Here is a 23,390-nt window from a genome sequence, read left to right as displayed (position 1 = left end):
GTGAAGGTGAAATAACCTTGCAGATTGAAAGGGATGATAGGGTGCAATTACATGAATGTATAACCTATATGTGACCCATTGTGCGAAAAGGGACCTAAAGTCGTAAAAGGAAATTTTTCAGGAGAACAAAATAACAAATTTGCGTTGTAGAAACTGCATTTCTATGATTTGACATCTTGCGCTACCTGTAGCCTTTTTTTACATACTAAACTAGGACGTAGTTTTACACCGTGCATCTTAAATACCTAAATCTTTCTTATAGTTGCTAAGAACACAAATGAAAACTTTAATTGCATTTTTCTCGAAAAGTACACAATATAATATCAACATTCAATAAGTAATATATTAAAACTATAGCACCTAGAACCATGAATCTTTTTTAATGCTGAGTATGTCATCCTCTTTTTGAAAGCACAAAAAAGAAAAAGAAAAAAAAAAAAAGAAAAAAAAAATAAATAAATAAATAAAAAATAAAAATTAAAAATCCAACTTTAGGTCCCATTTCCTGCAATTAGTCACATATTATATTTTGTGATTAAAAGCACGGTTAATTAGAAAATTAAGTTGCAAGTTTCAGCAGTCCGGCAACATCACCGCTAATACACACTTCTCGTAATACAGATGTAAGAGTTCAACGAATTCAGTCTGTCTCTCGCTACAACAGAATGCAATGGTTGCAATCTGCTCGCATCGCTCAGTGGCTTGAAATTAGTGGTTTTAAAATTAAATTTACACGAAAACTGTCCACGCTATTGAAATACGCCAGAAGGATAAATTATTCTTTATTAGATTTCCTATCGATATGGACAAAAATCACGATCCTGCTTGCAATAGTTACCGAATAAGAGCGTGTTAAATATTGTTTTTTTTTTTTTTTTTTAAGAGAACTATGAACATTTCACCAATATATATATATTACAATTTTATGTTACATACAACATGAGCTATTCACTCCGAAAATCTGGAGGGTTATTTCACTTCCACCCTGTATATTGAGGTACATAAAAAGAAAGCCCCAAATCTTAATAAAACATGTGTTGTCACTCCAAATCGGTATATTGCCCCTCTCAGAACTGTTGTTGTCTAGTGCCTTGCATTTGGCAAAACTTAGAACAGAAAAAAATCCAATGCGGTGCTAACCTCAGCAAGATGTCAGATATGCAACTACCTGAGCGACATTGTATATAGTGACCTTTCCTGGGTTAAAGGAGGCAAGAAGTCATCTTTGAACCACGTGCAAACGTATCACATGTGCAACCATGGCATGTGGCAACCCTACTCATAAGTGATGCATTATTGGTGTCACTTATGAGGTTCATGTCTGTCTTTGGTCAGTTGACTGAACAACAACATGATACATTTTTAACAGTTAATGTCTACATAATATTTACATTATTTTAAACTTAAAACATTAAATTTCTATTTGCGGTAGAATGTTGTATGATCAGGAGAGGGAGTTTCTGCAAAGTTGTAGTATTACCAAGTGTCCCATATTGAGCTTCAGGAATTCTGGCCACATTACTTTATAATGCATATAAATCCAGGCCCTAATGGTGGTGATGAGGAATTAAATAAACAAACAGAGTCTATAATTATTATTGTCTTGAGAAATAATTTAAATTAAACCAATAACATTCTGAAACTAGATTGTGAATCAATATCGCATGCCAAAGCTATAACCTTGCTATGTTTTTATCTGTAGGCAAGCATTCTTCAGAACATGAAGGTAGTCCAGGTTCTGATGACGACAGTTATGAAGATGTTCAGCAGGATGAAGATGATGATGGTGATGATGAAAATGGCAACGAGGAGGACGATGATGATGAAGACAATGGTGCTCTTGATGAGGATGATGATGAAGAAAATGTCACTAGAAAAAAGAAGATTAAAGATACCACCCCACCAGTTCCTGTGCAGCGAGAATTAGAAGATCTCATTGGGTTTGTTTCAGACAGATTTAATGTATTGAGAATAACCTGTTTTAAGATGTCATTATTGTTTCAGTACAAAATACTTCATACCTTGAACTTCACCAACCTCTTATGATACAGGATCACTACAAAAGAAATACAGTCGAATCCTACTTTTACTTTTCTCGAGCCCTTCAATTTTTCTATTATTATAATATATTTTTTCCCCTGTCTTTATGGTGTCGTAATTTCAAACTTCCCGCAATTTACATTGTTTGTGCCAAACGGAGGATAAAAAGATGGTGTTCATGCGAAAAATGTAACATAAAATTGCGACTAGCTCGGATTTATATGACCTAGAAACTCTGGAAATATGCAATCACTTGAGCCCTACAAAGTACCAAAATATGACGTAGAAACTCGCAAATATGACTCAAAACACTTTAAATATTTTTCCAAGATTAGTTAGAAAAGTTTTTCATTCGCCATTGTACAAAACTGTTTTTTTAATATTAACTACAGTAGAACTCCAATTATCCGGATCTCCAATTATTTGGATTGATTTGCAGGAAAATACAAAACTGAATACTGTACAGTAAATACTGATTTCTTCAAAGGAACATACGCTATTCGAGATGTTCCAAGTAAAATAGAGTACGAGTACTATACAGAATTATGTACTGTACTAAATAAATTTGTGTACAATACTGTATCTTAATTATTTTTTTAATAATTTATTGATCGATCAGCGCATTTAGCGCTATACAGATCATTTCTAAATAAAATATAAATACAATACATGACACTGAATTGAGGGCAGCCTAGATTGGGCTCCTCAATGAACAAAAATAATGGTTAATTAATGATTATTTACATAGGTTGGTGTGATGATAAATTTTGATTATAATATGAGGTCCATTGGAAGTCGGCTCTTGATTCTGGTGGGAAATGTGGACTTCCTTCCGAGAGAGTAGTGGATGGCGCCTGGAACATTTTCTAGGTTGTTATAGAACTTCTGTCCACACCTGTGGAGTAACGGTCAGCGCGTCTGGCTGCGAAACCAGGTGGCCCGGGTTCGATTCCTGGGCAAGTTACCTGGTTGAGGTTTTTTCCGGGGTTTTCCCTCAACCCAATACGAGCAAATGCTGGGTAACTTTAGGTGCTGGACCCCGGACTCATTTCACCGGCATTATCACCTTCATATCATTCAGACGCTAAATAACCTAGATGTTGATCCAGCGTCGTAAAATAACCCAATAAAATAAAGTTACAGAACTTCTTAGCTTGTGAATGAATAAACTGTTTGATTGTGTCAATACCAGTTTCTCTGTGTAGTTGGCTGTTACGGACAAACCAAGGAGAATTGAGTGAAATTCGTAGGACTTTATTTTGAAATGACTGGATGTGTTTAATTTCACTTATTGCAGCTCCTCCCCAGACAGGACAGGCATAAAGCAGTAGAGGTCGTAATAGAGATGTGTAAAGTAGCATGCAATTTTGTAGCTTTAGAGATGATTTCTTGTTGAGGAGCGGATATAATTTAGTGAGTCTTGAGTAGGCCAATTTAAGTTTGTTGTTGATGTGATGTTTCCATGATAGACGACGATCTAAGTGCACTCCAAGATATTTTACAGCTTCATCCTTTGGGTCTTAATTTTTAGTTTTTATTTACTTTAACGTACAATTTTAATAGTACAGTACATACATACCTATGTTTGCTCAGTTTTTATAAATAAAAATTGATTTTTACTTTGTCAGACATTGTTTTTTCTTAATTATTCGTGAGCTATATCCAATTATCCAGAATTCCAGATAATTGGAGTTCTACTATAATTGACTGTCCATAGAAAAATAGAAGGAGTAAAAGAGGGGCAAAAATGTCCGACGTCTTTCCAAATTCTTTTACAGCTATGTTAACAGGTTTAATGACTGTTTATGGATAATTACTACCTGGCAACAGCGGGGTTGGAACCTCTTAAGCATCTCATGTTTGGGAGAGACCTAACAGCGACAATCTGACTATATTCCTAACATTCTTTTGTTCTTTGTTTTTTGACAACTTACTGCTGGCGAATCCAGTTAGCTTCAAACTTAATTTAACCACAAAATATTTCTAATAAAAATAAATTCAAAATAAATATCTAAACGCAGATAAAATCTCTTGTCATTATTGACACAAAACGCATGAATAAATGCTTGGAGAACTATTAAAATGATTACTTGTAATATGACCAAGGATATGCTTTTATTCCTTATTTTGGTCAAATATAACTTAATGGTAAAATATGCATTTATGTGGCCAATAAAGACCGTATCATGTTCAGGGAAGTTAGCAATGCGTTTAATTTAATTTAATTTAATTTTGTGGAAAGAATCAGGATACAAATAGAAATCGGAGCCCTAGTGATGACAGTGTTGGTGTTCCCACAAGAGCACTAGAGAGTGTGAGGAGGTATCTTCTGCTACAGAAGGGGATGATAAACTGTATGAACTGGAGAAGCAAATAAACTGGAGACGAGATATAAACTGTACAAAATATCAGAGTTCTTTTGTAAAAAGAGCTCATGTTGTGTTTCGGTTTGAAGTGTGTGTATAGACCTTATATTTTGAGATTTTAAAGTGATTAAAATAATATGTATGATAATTTACTTTTTCTAAATTAAATATTTAATAATTGTAATATTCAATATAGCCCTGTGTGTTATAAAAGCTCCAAGCATTGATTAGAAGTCATTCTAAATATGTTGTTGTTTTCTAATGCCAGGCGTTTGACAATAAAGTCATTTGACCTCTTGCACTCCAATATTTTTCAAAGATATTGTCATGGCCAGCCACTGAAACACAGATTTTGAGATGTTCCGAATCCATTTCTTGGTTTGAGTTGCACAATGGGCAGTTAGGGGACTGATATATTCCAATTATATGCAGGTGTTTGGCCAAACAATCATGGCCTGTTGCCAATCTAAATGCAGCTACAGACGATTTTCGTGGTAAATCGGGAATTAACTGTGGATTATGATGCAGAGAGTTCCATTTTTTCCCTTGAGATTGTGTTATCAAATTTTGTTTGTTGAAGTCTAAGTATGTAGATTTACTAAATCTTTTCACAGAGTAATACGTAGATTTAGTAACAGGTCTGTAAGTAGCAGTGCTGCCCTTCTTTGCTAAAGCATCCGCATTCTCGTTTCCCAGGATTCCACAGTGGGATGGTATCCATTGGAATACAATTCTTTTATTGAGTGATATTAATTGAGAGAGCATTTGAGTTATTTATGCTGTTTGAGATGAAGGTGTATGTTTAGAGACTATTGATAGAATAGCTGCTTTGGAGTCTGACAATATAACTGCATTCTTAAATTTATTGATGTGAAATAGAAGATTCCTGAGACTTTCACTTATTGCAACGATTTCTCCATCAAAACTTGTTGTTCCATATCCAAGAGATCTATAAAGTGAGAAGAGACAGCATGTAACACCTGCACCGGCACCTTGTTCTCTGGAGATCAAGGATCCGTCGGTGTATAAATGAAGCCAGTTTTGTGGAGGGTACCTAATATTAATTGTCTCTAAAGACAATTGTTTCAGTATTTCAGTGTTTACTTCTGATTTCAGTATTTCTTGTGTTAAATTTAGATTAAAATATTTAGATTCTAAATATTGAACACTGCATCCTTAATGTTGTTGACATGCGTAAACCATTTCCCTCAATTTATAACATTTTTTCGTAATCCCTTGAAAAATGTGAAAGGAGGATTCCGCTGTACACACTGTCAGTGTGTAGGTGTGAGCTAGTAATAGTTTTACCTTCAATTTCAGATATGAGCACTACTTCAATGAATTCAGCAAATATAAGAAGGAAAATAGCAAGAATATTATGCTCAATTCTCCAAATTACTGGGATAGCAGTGTGCAGCCATGTGAAAATATTGAATTTGAACACAGTTGCAAAGAAAGACTGGCCGAGAAGATTTTCGCTGAGACTTTACTAAGTCAATATCCAACTATCAAAACAACGATCAACTCTAGCAAATCGTGTGATGATGATCTCTATCAAGAAAAGTCGTGGCAGAAGGCGGTAGTGGAATGTTGCAAGTCAACAAGTGACATCAATCTGAAGGACATTGCAAACCAGAAGATAACGAAATCCGTTAGTTCTGTTTTGTCGACGATGGAAGCAGTGGAAAATGGTGTTAAGCTGAAGTCAATTACAAAGAGGTGAGTGTCGTTTTTTTCTTCAGAGGACTGGTTTTCCAATGGGGACACATGGCCAATTGAAGGGACAGAAGTTTCATAAGAAGGGCTGCTAAATTTCTTATATTTCTTAATTTACAAATCTACAATGTGTTCATAATTCTTGTGTTCGCTTCGTCTGCGATGTCCGTCGCGCTGACCACATTACCCCATCCTTCCAAACTCTAAGCTGGCTACGGCTTAACGAACGTAGAAATTTTCATTCTCTTGTTCTCCTTTTCCAAGTCCTTCACACCTCTACACCTACCTACCTTGCCTCCCGTTTCAGTTACCTGTCATCATATCATAATCTCTTCACACGCACGCAAAATAGCCGCATACTAGCCATACCAACACATAAGACATCATCGTATTCATCATCATACACAATCTCGCTCTCGCGCTTGTGGAATACCCTACCCAGTGACATCAGAGACTGTCGGAATTTAGTAGCGTTCAAAAGCAAGCTTATTAAGCATTTTCTTACTGCGTAGAGTAGGTTTAATTTTTACTTAATCAATAAAAGAAATGCTTCTCTCTTCTTAACTTTTACAATAAACTGTCTAGCTTTTATTAATCAGTTAATCTTTTAGTACTTTGATTTTCATTGTATCTGTAAATTTAATATTAATTGTAATTATAATTGTAATCGTATTCTTAATATTGTAGTTGTAATCCACTGGTAGAGGGGAAGAGAAGGCCTGATGGCCAGGTTAAATAAATAAAGAAATAAATAAATAAATTTAATTAGTATAATGGCTGGGGCTCATCGTGCTATTTTTATATTTCAGTACATATTTTATTTATTTATTTATTTAATAATAACATATACATAAAAACGTTACATTAAAATACCCCGAAAGAGCAAAGCTCGTGTTCGGGGACAGTTCCGTTACATAGATACACATACTTTGTAGACAAAATACTTAAGAAAAAAGCTCACATAAAGATTGTAATAAAATTAGTAAATAATAATACTAATAATAACTGAGTGAAAAAAGAGACGATGTTTAGATTGATGGATTAATATTAAATTATTATTAGTAGTATAGTTAGTGCAGGTCATGTTGATATAGTAACCAAGATAAGATAGAAAAAATATACTTAGGATAGAAATAAACTTGTTTTACAATACATGGTACATAATATATATACAGGGAAGTCTGTCATATAAATTTTTTAATTCTGGATCTGAAAATTTCATTGCTTAAAGTAGTCAATTCTGGATGAAATTTTATTATCGAATTATATAGCCGTGGACCATAATTTGTACTGTGTAGTAAAGCAGCAGATGTGAAATATTTAGGTTCAACTAATTTAAGAATTTCATTTCGTCTCGTATTATGAGCATGTGGCTGAGCTACAAATTTCGTTCTATTTTTATGATAGAATTTCATTAAAGAGTATTTATAAATTTGGTCAATTCTAAAAACATTCAATTCAGAATGGATCAAATTTGTTGGATAATCCAGTCGCCTTTTCAAACAAATTTTGATTATACGTTTTTGCAACATAATTAGAGGAAAAAGAGCAGTTTTTGTAATGCCTCCCCATCCAATTATACCATATTGGATAACAGATTCAACTAGAGCCAAATAAACCAAACGTAATACATGAATAGGCAAGTAATGGCGAAGGTTTACAAATTTGTAAATTGTTTTACGTATCCTGTTACATAAAAAGGTGATTTGTCTATCCCATTTCAAGTGCTGATCAACAATAATTCCCAGGTATTTCACATCTACAGATTCTTTCAGGCAAGGACATTTACAGGTTGTAGAGAGTTTACAAAATGAGTTGTGGATTATTAATTTTAAATGAGAAAGTGATTTCAATTTGTTCAATCCAGAGACTGTTAAAGAAAATGGCACCAAAGTAGTTTTAGTTATATTTAGAGATAGCAAATTTGCATCAAGCCAGTTTTTTATCAAATTTATACCTACATTGGCATGTTTATAAATGTCCTCCCAAGTTAAACCACTGAAAATCACCACCGTATCATCAGCGTAAGAATAACAGGAGCCATTATGTACTTTCAAATCAATGTTTAATAAATCATTAATATATATTAAAAATAGAATAGGACCTAAAATTGTTCCCTGAGGGACACCTATATCAATATTTACATTTTCACTGATATTATCATCAATTTTGGTTAAATGAGTTCTTTTGTTTAAGTATGATTGAAATAACTTATGCGCAATACCCCTGACTCCTATATCAAATAATTTGTCCAGAAGTAAACGATGGTTCACCGTGTCAAAAGCTTTCCTTAAATCTAAGAAAATCCCTAAACATTTAGAACCGTTATCCAACTCCTGCATACATGTATGTATGTATGTATGTATGTATGTATGTATGTATGTATGTATGTATGTATGTATTTATTCACACTGCAATGGGTATATACCCAGTGGCAGTGGTAACTAATTACACTCAATAATGACAATAATAAACTTATTAATTAAAAATACAGTTAATAATAATACTAATAATTAATACTAACAATAATTTATAATAATAATAATAATAATAATAATAACAACAACAACAGGGAATATCCTAAATTAAATGAAGCATGATCACTTAAAATAACATTTGAAATAAATCTAATTTGTATCTTAAAACTAAGATCGAACTAAAACCCACGAGTATGATATGTTCATATCTGCACAAGTACCTTTCAACATTACACTCATTTCGCTGTCAACTCACTCACTGCACTGGAACTACGACACATTTCACTGATTCTATCCTGATTTCACTAACACTTCAAAAACATTTCACTGTTCAAATAAACAATATTTGCTGATTATCTAGTAAAGTCTCTATATACTTTGATGTGTTATAATTATACCGATATTTTATTGGTTTCTCATGTTTCCATTTCTTTGCATTCTCTTCTTCTAATATCTGTGACAGTTCTGAGTAGACCTAATGTAATTCAGCGACTTCTATCTCTGCTTCTCATGGTGGATGCTTCACTGCCACAAATACGTCAAAGCATTGCCATTTCTTTTTCCATAAGTTAATCATAGCTGTTCTTCGTCTTTTGTTCTTTTTCTGAAAACGTTTATTAATGTTTTATATTTTTGTGCTTAAATTACTTTATCCAAAATAAAGAAATTGGTTGCCTGAAAATGTTAGTGTGTTGCTCGTTCAGTGATTGGCTGGTTACCTGAGATCAGTCAGTGCCGTTTCTTCACAGAAGTTTCTTATTTTTCAAAGTGTGTCATGTAGTGTGCTGCACTGATTTGTTATTCTTACCTGGCCTAATCATCTACAAAATAAATGTTACAAACATAAATATTTTAAACACAACACGGTCCATGAATCTGTTCTTCAGCAGTTCTGCCCAAATATGAATTGAAAACAGACTGCTATTGATAATTGTACATCACGACTTTGTTTGTTCGCAGGAGTATAAGCGACAACAGCATACCTGCCAGTGGAATCAATATAATTGCGCACATCGGTAGAGAGAGCGGATCTCGTAACGCATATGCTACCATAGCCTCTCGAGTGAACAGTATCATTCCATTCAAGAAGATTGCCTATCCTGATATGGTGGGCGGAGATAGCTTAGGAATTCTTGAACCATTGAACGTTAAGGACCGTAGAGTATGCAGGTAAGTTGCATTGTCTTTGTATTTATTACCACAACTGCCACTGCTGTTGTTGCATTGTCTTTGTATTTATTACCACAACCGCCACTGTTGTTGTTGCATTATTATGATTAGTATTGTAATAATTAGGAAAATGGACAGGGATAGAATATATATCAGCAGCTTGTTTATACGGATGATGTGAATATGTTAGGAGAAAATTGACAAACTATTAGGGAAAACACGGGAATTTTACTTGAAGGAAGTAAAGAGGTAGGTTTTGAAGTAAATCCCGAAAACAACAAAGTATATGATTATGTCTCGTGACCAAAATATAATACGAAATGGAAATATAAAAATTGGAAATTTATCCTTTGAAGAAGTGGAAAAATTCAAATACCTTAGAGCAACAGTAACAAATAGAAATGACACTCAAAAGGAAATTAAATGCAGAATAAATATGAGAAACGCCTGCTATTATTCGGTTGAGAACCTTTTGTTCATCCATTCTGCTCTTTAAAAAAAAAAAAAAAAAAAAAAAAAAAAAAACTGAAAGTTAGAATTTATAAAACAGTTACATTACCATTTGTTCTGTATGGTTGTGAAACTTGGACTCTCACATTGAGAAAGAAACAGAGGTTAAAAGTGTTCGAGAATAAGGTGCTTAGAAAAATATTTGGGGTTAAGAGAGATGAAGTTACAAGAGAATGGAGAAAGAAAGTTACACAATGCAGAACTGCACGCATTGTATTCTTCACCTGACATAATTAGGAACATTAAGTCGCCATGGGTGGTGCAGTCGGTAGAGTAGAATATTAGACGAGAATCAGGCATAGAGAAAGAATAAGTAATGACCGTATTTTTACGAACATTTTATGTTATTTTACTATTTTAGTTACGTTTCTTTCTTTATATTATAGTTTCAGAATGGTAAACTTGTATATATTTATTGCAGAGCCAAACTGCTGGCATGTGTTGAACGAGGCATGAATGAGGGTGAGGTCGCTCACAACGTGGTGTACGACCTGGACGCAGTGCTTGCAGAACTGCCCCCTCAGCCACGGAGTGAGAATAAATACAGGTGCGTGTACATGACTTGCTGAGCGCACTTGATGTTTCGTGAATACATGGTTAATGTTCGAATCTCTGTTTGATAGATTGCTGAATTTGGACGAGATACATGTGGATAGAAAAATTACAACAAAAACTCACCTGTGTTTTGAATCGCGCTTCGAAAGTGGAAATCTTCGAAAAGCCATTCAGGTAATCAATCACACGACCAAGTGATAAGTACAGTGACATCAACAACTTTTTCCTTACATTTTTATTGTACCTTGTTTTTTGACTATACCATGCAGGCTTTGCTTAATGGTACGTTTTAGTTGCCATGGTAATATTTTACACTGCATAAGTATAATCAGCTCATATTTTAAAATGCAAGGAAAAAGTTTTTGATGTCACTTTAGCTTGTGTTTGTTAGTCTAATGCATTTGCAGTGCGTTTATCTCAGTTCTTAACTTCATTATTTCCAAATGTTTTCCTGTCATGTAATGTTGACTTACCACCAGCGCCTTTCTACATTGTGTGACACTAATTGTAGAAAATACCAAGTCCACGCTTGTACATGAGGCATAGCCATGTCTTCATAAAAAAAAAATAATAATAATAATAGTAATAATCATGATTCATAGAATTGCATGTAAATTTGGAAATCTTACTCTGAGCAATCAGTTATTGTGATGTCTCATTCATTCATTCATTCATTCATAGTGTTCTGCCCAAGGGCAGTCTTTCGCTGCAAACTCAGCATTCTTCAGTCTTTCCTATTTTCTGCCTTCCTCTTTGTCTCCTCATATGATCCATATATCTTAATGTCGTCTATCATCTGATATCTTCTTCTGCCACGAACTCTTCTCCCGTTCACCATTCCTTCCAGTGCATCCTTCAGTTGTCAGTTTCTTCTCAGTCAGTGACCCAGCCAATTTCTTTTCCTCTTCCTGATCAGTTTCAGCATCATTCTTTCTTCACCCACTCTTTCCAACGCAGCTTCGTTTCTTATTCTGTGTGTCCATTTCGCACGCTCCATCCTTCTCCATATCCACATTTAAAATGATTGTGATGTCATGTAACATTTATTTGTTTCAAAGCACTGTACAGACAATTGGCAAAGTTAAAATTTTATGAAAGCAGTACTTAGCATATTGCTTAAAAATAGAATTTGGATTCTCTATTTTACGAATTTGATTTTTCAAATATTTTCATTCCTTGGATATCATCTAATTTTTTTTTTTTTTCATTAATTTATTATTTTTATTTTATTATCTGAATTTTGAGTTTTTCTGTTCGTATGCATACTTTTATTTTTTTTTATAACTTTGGATAAAAATTTTGCACTATACTTGTTTTTTTGAAAGATGGGCCATGACAGGAGTGTTGCGAACGGAAAAACAACTGAATGTCACATAGCGTGGTAGGCCTGTTGCTATGGTAACAACGGTTGAGTTGCCAAACTTACCGTTTCCACGTCTTCAGTGCTTAATAACTCTATTGGCGACATTTATTGTGCACACAATGTTAGCATTTGTACATTTCGTCTGTGATTCTCTGTCGATTTTTCTATTGTTTTCTTACCTTCGCGTCAATTGTCAATGAATCTTTTAACATCAGTCATCTTAACAACAATTGCTAGCTTCCATCAGCTGGTAGCGTGGTAGGCCATATTGGCAACATAGCACTGTAGTTCCAAGCTCGGCCGCTTAACTGTCATGTCCCATCTTTCAAAAAAACAAGTATAGTTGTTGTAACAGTTCAGAATATGTCCTTACTCAGTAAATGAAATGTTAATTTCTGGCTTATGAACAACATTCTGTTAAATTATGTGTTGAATAAGAAACTACCTTGACTAACGTTAAAAATAGAATCATTAGAAGTGAGGGCTATGTAAAAAAGGAAGGACGAATAAAAGAACTGAGTGGATCAATGGATGATTTCATTACCAGTGATATTTAGTCACTCTGTAGGAATGGAAGTGCTTGCGTTTTTAGGGTTTAACGGTGACTGTGATCAGAATTAGACTTGGGTATTCCACCGTGTCCTGGAACTTGATATTTCCAATGTTACAGGTTCCATCATCAGACCAGATAGGTATGACCAGAGGGACTCGCTACTCCAGGCTAATCTGGATCACTGAACCTTTTATAATTCTGCTCGTAGTTCATAATTTTATATATAAGAATTTTGCTATTGTGTTTGTGTCATGACATCTAGAAAGGAAGATTAGTGTGTATAATAATTTCCCTCTTTTCAGAAGTTGTTGTTGTTGTTTTCTAATGCCAGGCGTTTGACAATAAAGTCATTTGACCTCTTGCACTCCAATATTTTTCAAAGATATTATCATGACTAGCCACTGAAGCACAGATTTTGAGGTGTTCCGAATCCATTTCTTGGTTTGAGTTGCACAATGGGCAGTTAGGGGACTGATATATTCCAATTCTATGCAGGTGTTTGGCCAAACAATCATGGCCTGTTGCCAATCTAAATGTAGCTACAGACGATTTTTGTGGTAAATCGGGAATTAACTGTGGATTATGATGCAGAGAGTTCCATTTTTTCCCTTGAGATTATGTTATCAAATTTTGTTTGTTGAAGTCTAAGTATGTAGATTTAATAAATCTCTTCACAGAGTAATACGTAGATTTAGTAACAGGTCTGTAAGTAGCAGTGCTGCCCTTCTTTGCTAAAGCATCTGCATTCTCGTTTCCCAGGATTCCACAATGGGATGGTATCCATTGGAATACAATTCTTTTATTGAGTGATATTAATTGAGAGAGCATTTTAGTTATTTCTGCTGTGTGAGATGAAGGTGTGTGTTTAGAGACTATTGATAGAAGTAGTTGTCCAATATTACTGTATGTTTCTTCCCTGTAGAGGCTGATTAGCCTGGCATATGGTAACAGTAGGCAATCCCTCTATCTGCCCTGATGATGGAACCTGTATGTAGTACCAAAGTGTTGGAAATGTCCAATTCCAGCACACGATGGATTACCCAGAAGCATAATTCTGATCTGTTAATGTTTTGCTCTGGTTCACTTTAAGCATTAGTGACAAGCTCATATTCAGTAACGTTTGCAGTGAAATGTAATGTAGCTGTACATTTCAGGTGAGTGCAAGGGAGTACGACCTCATCCTCATGCCGGATGTCAATTCTTCCCGGCATCACCAGTGGTTCTACTTTGAAGTAAGCAACATGGAGGCACGCGTCCCTTACATCTTCAACATTGTCAACTGCGAGAAGCAGAACAGCCAGTTCAATTATGGTAACAATCTTTCATATAACATATCACAATGTGTTCAATAATACACGCGAAATTTTTTCTTGTATTTGTCGTTATTCCACCATCTCATCGTGAGGATTTACCTTCCTTTGGAGTCAGCACTGTGGCATATCCTCTGGCATATAGCAGGCGATTCAGGTGTCTGGCTATTTAAACAGAAAACAAATTGAAAGATAGAAGAAAAAACTTTCTTTTTTATGACTAATTGATTAACTAGCGGACTTACTCATGTTAATTATGTAAGTCTGTGCGGCTTACAGCTGTTTCGGTGCTTCATCACACCATCCTCAGAGCCTACTAGATCTCGGCGTCATCTCGAACTTCTCTGCCTGTTATGTGAGTGTGTTTGATTGTTGAAAGGTGTTGAAAAGTGGAGTCAAATAGTGTGTGTGTACTGAAATTGATCTGTGTGTTGAGAATTTGATTGGGGTGTGTTTTAGTGTGTTTGTATATTTCGTATTGTTCTAGTGTGTTGAGTTTTGGTTCTTGGGTTGTATGTGTAGGATTTCCATGTCCGCATTTATGTTATTGTATGTATGGGTAGCATTGGTTATGTGATTGGTAACATAAATGCGGACATGGAAATCCTACACATACAACCCAAGAACCAAAAACTCAACACACTAGAACAATACGAAATATACAAACACGCTAAAACACACCCCGATCAAATTCTCAACATACAGATCAATTTCAGTACACACACACTATTTGACTCCACTTTTCAACATCTTTCAACAATCAAACGCACCCACATAACAGGCAGAGAAGTTCGAGATGACGCCGAGATCTAATAGGCTCTGAGGATGGTGTGATGAAGCACCGAAACAGCTGTAAGCCGCACAGACTTACATAATTAACACGAATAAGTCCGCTAGTTAATCAATTACTTATATTCAAGTGTTAAAAGTAGTGTACGCAAGATTCAAAATGGATTTCTTTTTTATTTGTAAAAGTAATTATTGGAAACAACGAGTTTTGTTAGGTATATTCATTTTGTATTTTAAAACATTAATCTGACAGGATTAAGACCATAAGGCCTTCTCTTCCATCCTACCAGTACTCAAGTAACAAACATTATCCATTTGAATTTGAAACTCACAACTTACTCTTCGCACTGACTAACATTGTTCTTCTGCACTTGAACCACGTATACCCTAGCAATGCACCGATTTTCCCTAGAAGTACGAGTTACATGTGTTCATAACTGAAAGATAAGCCTCGTCTTTGGTGGATGGAGAGAGGGTGTCATTTGCGTTACTTAACAATGAAACTGTACGTTGAGCTTAATGTGACATTATAACTGTGTTTAATTTAAAGATTATGAAACACGTGTTTGTTGTAATAGAGAAATGAACTGACGATAATGTAAATATATTAATGTTTTTGTCTGTATTATATTTCTGTCTAGGTATGAAGCCAATCATGTACTCAGTGCGTGAGGCCTTGTCTGGAAGGCCTGGATGGGTACGTACAGGGAGCGACATCTGCTACTACAAGAATTGCTACCAGAATCCATCATCTCGGAAGCCAAGATCGTATCTCACCACCACCTTCACCATTGCGTTTAAACATTCGTATGATGTCTGCTACATCGCCTACCATTATCCATACACATATTCACAGTTAATGGTTAGTACCAGTTTGATATGTGGAAATATTTTAAAAGGTGATTATTTATGTTAGGTGTTCGATGATGATGATATGACATTTGGAACAGTTCGTTTCAATTGTTTCGCCATTGTTGCTGTGGCAAATGAAATAAACAGCAATATTAAAGCCATTCTTGAGGTTTTCTTTTTAATTCATACCAGAAAATAATGATTTTGCCTCTACAAATGCGAATTGGTCTTATTCAGTAGGTAACTATGAATCTAATAGAGATTATTCCAGTGAACCGAGAAAATTCAGAACTTTATGGTAGCTGCAATTTATCGTTATTGTAGAAGCTTGTAAAAGAAAAACATTTGAAGATCGGCACAAGGTTTTCTTCTGAGTCCTGTTCATACCATACGGTAGAAGAAAGGCTATTAATAATAGAGAAGAAAAATGGCGATCATATTTGAATGTTTTGGAATTGGCTTATCTGAATAATTCCATTATTTTTATGAATAAAACTGTGTTGTTGTTTTTCTACTTATTATAACCTAAGCTAATAAGGTTGAAGGACTTTTAAATATTTCTTGACTTTTGAATATCCCCACACAATTTCGTGGAATGAATTTCATGTTGTTTTGCTTGATATTTATTTTCCAGACGCAAATATGGAAATGGTCTCATTCAGTGGATGCTGCTGCCATCTTCTTCCGAGCTGAATCCATCTGTTTGTCACTGAACAAAAATGAAACGCCACTGATCACGCTCACAGCTGCTGAATCAGAGATGAACTCAATTGCGGTAAATATTACAAAACTTTTTGATAATACACTAATAGCTACCCTTCATGAACCACGAACTTCATGTGACATACAATGAAACTTAACACAGTAGGAGTTTATAGGTACCGTACAGCTCGACCAAGTTAAGTCTGCGAGCCGAGAGGGGAAGTTGGAGGCAGTTCTGTAGTGAAAGGAGGCGGTAACGAGAGGAGACCAGTACAGTCTCATATGACAGCAAAGTTTTCCTACTGTGCTTCAGTGCATAGAGCGGTAACAATTTAAGACGCTTTGAAACAGACTGTACTTCTACTTCTGCTTGACAGTGAGGTTTGGCGTTCTGATTGGCAAGCGTGGAGAAAGTTGCATGAGGGGGGAGGCTGGGAGACGGTGTAACTGTTGCCTTTATCTGAAGACAAGGGCAAAAAATGCGTGCGCTCCATAATGTATTTTAAACAATGTGCACACGTTGAAATCTGAGCGTCAAGTCACCTATGTGGCAACCGTGTTTTGCCTCTACATTCCATCCCGATATCCCCACTCGCAGACTTGACTTGGACAAGCTGTACTTACTGTACATAATTATATTTGTAGCAGAATGGAACGAAATATATCTCGGTTTGACCTGCAATTAATTATCTGAAAAAGAAAAGGAATTTTCTTATAAAATTTCGGCCAGTTTATGGATCCAGTGCTCATCCAGCATTGTGATGAATAGCGAAATCCTGTTATGAAAGCCAGCTAATGTCCTAACCACACATTGCTCCTGTATTCGTTGGATGATCGTTCACCTCTGCTGAGGAATGTGGACGTGAGCCAGTAGCCTTCTATGGTCCACCATGCAATAGATTATTCATTGTATAAAGCGCATTCCTTGAACATAGTTGCAGTTTTATTCACGTACGCTACATAGTATGAATGAATTCTGCCCATTAAGGTGTTCATCATACATTCATTTGTACTCTTTCAGACGAGGGATGTCGTGTTCCTCACAGCCCGCGTGCATCCTGGTGAGAGCAATTCATCGTGGGTGATGCATGGGACAATTTCGTACCTCTTGGGGAATTCTGACGCTGCCATTAGACTGCGGAATAAATATGTGTTCAAGATCGTTCCAATGCTGAATCCTGAGGGAGTTATCAACGGCTGGTGAGTGCTGTTTCTCAGCTTTTCATCCTGTTCTTATTGCAAAATAACAATGACTGTTTCATTTATATGACGTCATTCCATTTTCGACCAATGAAGTGTAATGAAATTTTGAATTCCAACCAATCACAGTCAGACTTTGCGATAATTTTTGCAGCTAGATTTATCGCTATCAATTTATCGCATGGTCGTTCTTTTGTTTAGTCGTTGTCGCCAACTGTTTCCCCGTAAATTGATGATCATGAATACATTAACATGCAACTACATGGTTAAACTTTTCTTTCAACTTTAAAGCAATGAATGTAAGATTGATATTTAATATTAATTAATATATTTACGGAGTGAAGACGACGTTCAAATTGGCGCAATCTTCATGCATCTTAATTGAACGTACCTTTTAAACTTGATTCTTTCAATATTCTTCCCATATTGCACGCATACGCGATTGGAATATTGAACTGTGTAGATGCAGCTTTAGTTCCGTTACACACTACAGCGAGAATGCGTTTGTCGAGCTATAAAAAATGCTTTCGTGTAGCACTGATTGTAACGGTCAAAATAAGATACAGCTGACATTGGTCCTGCTCCGACAGGTAACATAACCTATAAGTAGCCTATAAAATTTGTATTTTGTGAATAAAATGAAACAATTAATAGAAAGTCAGATGTTCAAATTTATGTAACATCATCGCATATCAAACCCAATGACCTTGCATAGTAATAATAAGGTCTTTTCATCAAACTGCCTTCCGTATGGCGTAATAAAATTCGTGTTTTAATTAGGCCTATCTATACAGAGATGGCTTCACTGTGTAGCAACATGTCTCGCTGTGAATACATAAGCATTGGTATATAGCTGTCCCCACTGTTACTGTTAAATTAAATTATGATTTCAGCAGATAATGAAAATGTATTTATGTTATAATAATAAGAGAAAAGTTCAGTACATGTAATTGACATTGTTAAACCTGTATTTCGCAATTGGCATTACTGAATAATAACATCGAATTTCTTTATTGCAGTAATCGACATTCATCTACAAGTATTTTAACTTCACAATGTCTGCATAGGTTAAGTATTCGTTAATAAACAATTATTAACATTTTGTGATCGAATTTTAGGGATATATTATTTACATTTTTATTTTATTCACGAAATAGTCCTAATAAATGTCACTCGAGGTCTGAGATTACTGCAGATAAACCTCTTAGTTATGAAATAAACCTAATTCCGTACTTTACACACAGTCTGTGTGCAGATGCTGAGTTATTGCAAATGGCAGTGAGCATGGTTAAGCTGGCAGTAACTCATGTAGGTTTGTGACGTCACCCATAACTGTACGCTGCAGGCTGCCTTGGCAGTGTTACCATTAGTAAACATGGCGGAGCCAATTGCTAGCGGTTCAAAGCATAAGGCCTCGTCTCTGTTGTCATTCCGAACTGAATGGGAATTTTTATACATATTTATAGAGGCTGAAGGATTAGCAAAATGCTTAGTTCGTTATAAAACCTTGAATCAGTTGATAAAATTCAACCTACGAAGGCCCTATACCTTCCATCAAAGTAAAGATTATGATCAGTTTGAAGATGATATGCTTCCAGACTTTCAATTAGAACTTACAGATCTGCAGTGGGATATGGAACTAAAGGACAGTTTATTACAAAGAAAAATTTCTCAGATTTCTGTCAAAATTTCTCCCGTGTTATTACTTCCAGGAAGATAACTTGTGGAGTTGTGCAAAGGAGGCATTTGCTGAGAGAAAATTTTAAAATTCTCTATTTTGAGAAAATACTAGCATTTTCTTCATTCTACTGCGATATTTTCTCTGAAGTCACATATTTCTGCAAGTAAGAAATTCTATCTAATTATTTTCATCCAGATCAAGCCCATCTACATCACTTGAAGAAAAATAATAGACTCTTCAAATTTTTCTCCTTCTGAAGAAGGTCCCAGCAGTATACATTTTATAGAGATCATCTTATGAATGGATAACACAGGCACTGAAATATTCAACAGCATTTTCATAAAATTCATAAGAGATACCGAGAATTCTATTGCAAAAGTTGCGTAATTGATGATGAAATAAATTTATGTTGTTGTTGTTTTCTAATGCCAGGCGTTTGACAATAAAGTCATTTGACCTCTTGCACTCCAATATTTTTCAAAGATATTATCATGGCCAGCCACTGAAGCACAGATTTTGAGGTGTTCCGAGTCCATTGAAAATGGCAAGTTGTAGCCGATTTAAGTGAACACCATATTTTAATGTTTTGGTGGCTACTTCATTCACACACAACCCCCAGAATGTCTGGAGGACCACACCTGCTGTTGGTCGACGGGTCCATTGGACCTAGCTGGGAGATCTTGTTGATCACCAGCTTTCCCTCCTTAAGCCACTGGAGGACGATTTTAGTGCCATAGCAGGTCAGCACTAGGAACAGAAAAGTAGAAAGAGGAGGAAGGAAAGGGAAATGAACCCCTAGGCCTCGAATGCTTTAATGCCGTCGGGGTCGAAGAAAGTAAGAGTTCAGTCAGAGGACTGGATAGGAAAGGGTAAAGAGGGAATTAGGTATTGAATAGAGGAAAGTTATACCAAATTCAGTCATTAACTCATCAAGCTGACCAGTGCTAATTGATGAGTAACCCCTCCCTTTAGTTCAGCTTGTAAAATTATGCTTACTAACAGCTGCACCACGGGAAGGTAGGGATGGGACATTGGGTATTTGTCCAGGTTGGTTCCTTAAAGCCTTCAATGGGAAGGATTAATGGCTCTCCCCCCTGTATCCGACAGATACCCTTTTGCAGCCGAAATAAATTTTTTATTTTTTCCTGAAGTTCAGTTTTTCTATTAACCCTGATAGCAATATGGAAGACTCGATTGCAGTTATGTCCTCAGCTTCAGAGTTGGTCATATCATCATGGAAAAGCAGCGACGTTGCATTAGTAAGAGTTCATCCACTAGCAATATGCAAGATCATAATAATAATTAACACTGAATGTCTTGAAATACCTGGGGGGCATATTATTAATTCCGGAGACGAATTTTGTCTGGGGATATAAAGCAAAATTCGGGGACTGTCCTCGGGAAATGGGGATGTCTGCAGGGGCGGCCCATCCCTATGTGCTACAGTGCTACAGCACAATGATAATTTTCGCTCAAATAATGTATTTGCAATACCACCATAGTATCTGATCTGCCATTTGACAATTTCCCGTGGTTATGTTCATGACGCGTTATAGTGTGTTTAGTCTTCGCTCTTCGCTCTTTGGTGCCTCAGGGGGTTCGTTGTGCTACTTTGAACTTCATGAGAATGTAGACAATTATGCGCATGTGCGAAGCTGAAATCACTGTTCTGATTGGCTATTTTTACGCGGGAAAGTGCTGTAGTCAGCTTCAGCACTACACAGCTTGGAGATTGCAATAGTAAAGCGTAACGAAAGAATGCTTGTTTGTGGAAGAACTCGGAACTATTTACAATGTATTTGGTAATTAAAGTATCCGACTGCTGCTGCCATCTACCTGTAGGCCTATGAGGTTCCTCCTGAATCAGCTAGCAAGCGACGGAAAATGGAATCCCAGAAAATTGAAGCCAAGGAAGTATATGACCGTATAATTCAGGAAACTACTCACCGTTTCCAGTCTTTAAGCTACCTAGACGCAACAAAATTGTTAAAGAGCAAATTTTTTTAGAATTTTTCGTATAATTTTCGTGAACGCGAACTTGAAGTTGCTGTCAACAGCTATACTATACTGAACAAAAGAGTGTTAATGACGCAACTTGGAGTTCTATACGGAAGACCCGACGTCCGAAATATAGATGTCTGTTCAATTGTTACAAAACATAGTCTCCAACAATTTACAGTATCCATTCCGTGAAGTACCGAAGTTGTTAAATATTTTGGTTACAACACAAATGGTCACTATGTCCCAGGATCGTCTCACTGCTCTTGCAATACTGTCAATAGAAAAGTGTATGATGTCCAAGATGGAGGGGTTTAACACCAGGGTAATTGACAAGTTCTGCAGTAGGAAGGAACGTCGTATGGACTTCATATTTCGTCACTAGGCGAGTCTCAAATTAATGTAAATACATATAAGTGTATAAGCCAATATAAAGATTGTAGCACAATCATTATTTTGACACCAGCCGCTACTGGATGTCTGGTAATCTTACCTTACAGGACTGTAGGATAGATTCTTGTAATGTCGCCCATGTATTCTTCTTTCCTCATTTAAACAGAGAATGGAAATTAAGTAACTTTGTGTTGCATTGTATAATCAATTTATTAGATTATATCTTATAATAGAAATGAATTCTAATATAAAAATCACAAGCAGATTGAAGTAGCTTAGCAGAGAATACTTAAACAGTGATTCAATTATGCATGCTGTACCTCCACTGATTCTAGCAGTAAGTTGCATGACAGCAAGCACTATTAATTCACTGGCATCTGAACGTTAAAAATCAGTTCATAACATATGCACCATAAACAGTCCACGATAATTACGACCTCAAACTTCAAAGAAATATCACGCACTTGGTATGTTACTTGGCGTAAGTTAACTGGATATTCGTTTATTGTTGTGGTTAAGCGATAATACAGCGTTATAAATTTTTATCTGAGATGAATCGACATGCAGGAAGCTCTGCAGCGTTCTGCACATTAACTTGTTTATTTTTTGTTTTCTGACTACACAGATAATCGAGTTCGGTTGTTATACTAAATGGTTTTGCCATAGAGTTCCATTGGTGCACATGAGTCTGATTGTCAGTTACCATCACTGTACCCTTTCAGCCCTCAGTAAAGGGCTGCTATGTATGAACGAAATTCATTTTTCAAATTGCATTCTTTTCTACGTCATTGAAGACCTACATTATTTTCTCATTGCATTTTTTTCTACTCACTAATTTTCAACTAAGTAGCAAACTTGCAGACTAACGTCAGCCATATTAAACCGGTCCTCTAGTAAGATGTTGTATCCAGGGTTGTCTTGTCACTCAATGACGACGGATCATCTTCTTCTTCTTCGTACACGATTCCAGGGTTGTCACCATCGGTTGCTTTCTTTGTCGTGCCCTCCTCGTTTGCGTGTTGATCAGCGGTGAAGCCAGAGTTCATGTTGATGTATTCGATTGCTTGCTGGTCGCTGTTCGCACCTATTGCTGTTACATACACCACGTTGTTGTCAGTCTCTCTGTCAGGTACAGCTCTGGCGGCGGGGTTCTCCTCGTTCAGCAGGTCGGCAGGAGATGGCGTTGAAGACTGCGTGGAGTCTTCGACAACACCTGCAGCAGGCCTCAGTGTTATGCGGCGGTTTACTGTGAAGTTCAAGAGTGGACCCAGTGGGGTGTCGCCTCCGTATGTCCTTGTTGTTGTCGCTGTGGTTGGGAAGGTAGCAGATTCCTTGTGCTCAGTCGTTGCCGTTGTCTCCGTTGGTTTCTTGACTTTGTGGTTTCTGTACAAAACAGAGTCTTAATTATTATGAATTATTTGATTGAAAATCAGCATTGACAATTTAGTGAATTTCCTACCAACTCAGGTGGATTTTGGTTTTGGTGTGGTGGAAAAATTCCTGTCTATTGGCTAGTGAGAATTCTGGAGGTTTTAAAGTACATACGTCATTCGAAAATTTGTGGCAACACTGCTAACATTTAGCTCCCCTAGCGGTCAATAATGTAAGCTCGTAGTATGAGATGGAATGGTATCTCATATGTATTATCTGTAAGTAATAATAATCCATTTTGAATCTTGCGTACACTACTTTTAACACTTGAATATAAGTAATTG

At 36.1% G+C, this 23,390-nt stretch overlaps 2 protein-coding genes across 6 annotated transcripts in view; one reads left to right on the top strand and one right to left on the bottom strand.

Annotated features, from left to right (window-relative positions):
• The window catches only part of LOC138702125 (cytosolic carboxypeptidase 1-like), a 225,387-nt gene that overhangs the window by 79,015 nt on the left and 122,982 nt on the right, over positions 1 to 23,390 (top strand). For all 4 annotated transcript variants that reach the window (XM_069829721.1, XM_069829719.1, XM_069829720.1 and 1 more), the window contains 9 exons: positions 1,703 to 1,940; positions 5,727 to 6,125; positions 9,560 to 9,769; positions 10,701 to 10,826; positions 10,903 to 11,008; positions 13,905 to 14,061; positions 15,491 to 15,711; positions 16,336 to 16,476; positions 17,425 to 17,603. In XM_069829721.1, coding sequence (XP_069685822.1) covers positions 1,703 to 1,940; positions 5,727 to 6,125; positions 9,560 to 9,769; positions 10,701 to 10,826; positions 10,903 to 11,008; positions 13,905 to 14,061; positions 15,491 to 15,711; positions 16,336 to 16,476; positions 17,425 to 17,603 — 1,777 coding nt within the window. The remainder of the gene's footprint in view (positions 1 to 1,702; positions 1,941 to 5,726; positions 6,126 to 9,559; positions 9,770 to 10,700; positions 10,827 to 10,902; positions 11,009 to 13,904; positions 14,062 to 15,490; positions 15,712 to 16,335; positions 16,477 to 17,424; positions 17,604 to 23,390) is intronic.
• Positions 21,861 to 23,390, bottom strand: part of nw (narrow) — a 35,616-nt gene continuing 34,086 nt past the window's right edge. For both annotated transcript variants that reach the window (XM_069829726.1, XM_069829724.1), the window contains exon 5: positions 21,861 to 23,058. Coding sequence is in view for 1 of the 2 variants with exons in the window: in XM_069829724.1 (XP_069685825.1) it covers positions 22,566 to 23,058 (493 nt within the window). In the remaining variant the exon portion in view is untranslated. The remainder of the gene's footprint in view (positions 23,059 to 23,390) is intronic.

Source organism: Periplaneta americana, chromosome 6, assembly GCF_040183065.1.
Source record: "Periplaneta americana isolate PAMFEO1 chromosome 6, P.americana_PAMFEO1_priV1, whole genome shotgun sequence".
NCBI classification, from domain to species: Eukaryota; Metazoa; Arthropoda; class Insecta; order Blattodea; family Blattidae; genus Periplaneta; species Periplaneta americana.
The sequence above is the reverse complement of the archived record's forward strand: the minus strand, read 5'-3'. Positions and strand labels throughout refer to the sequence as shown.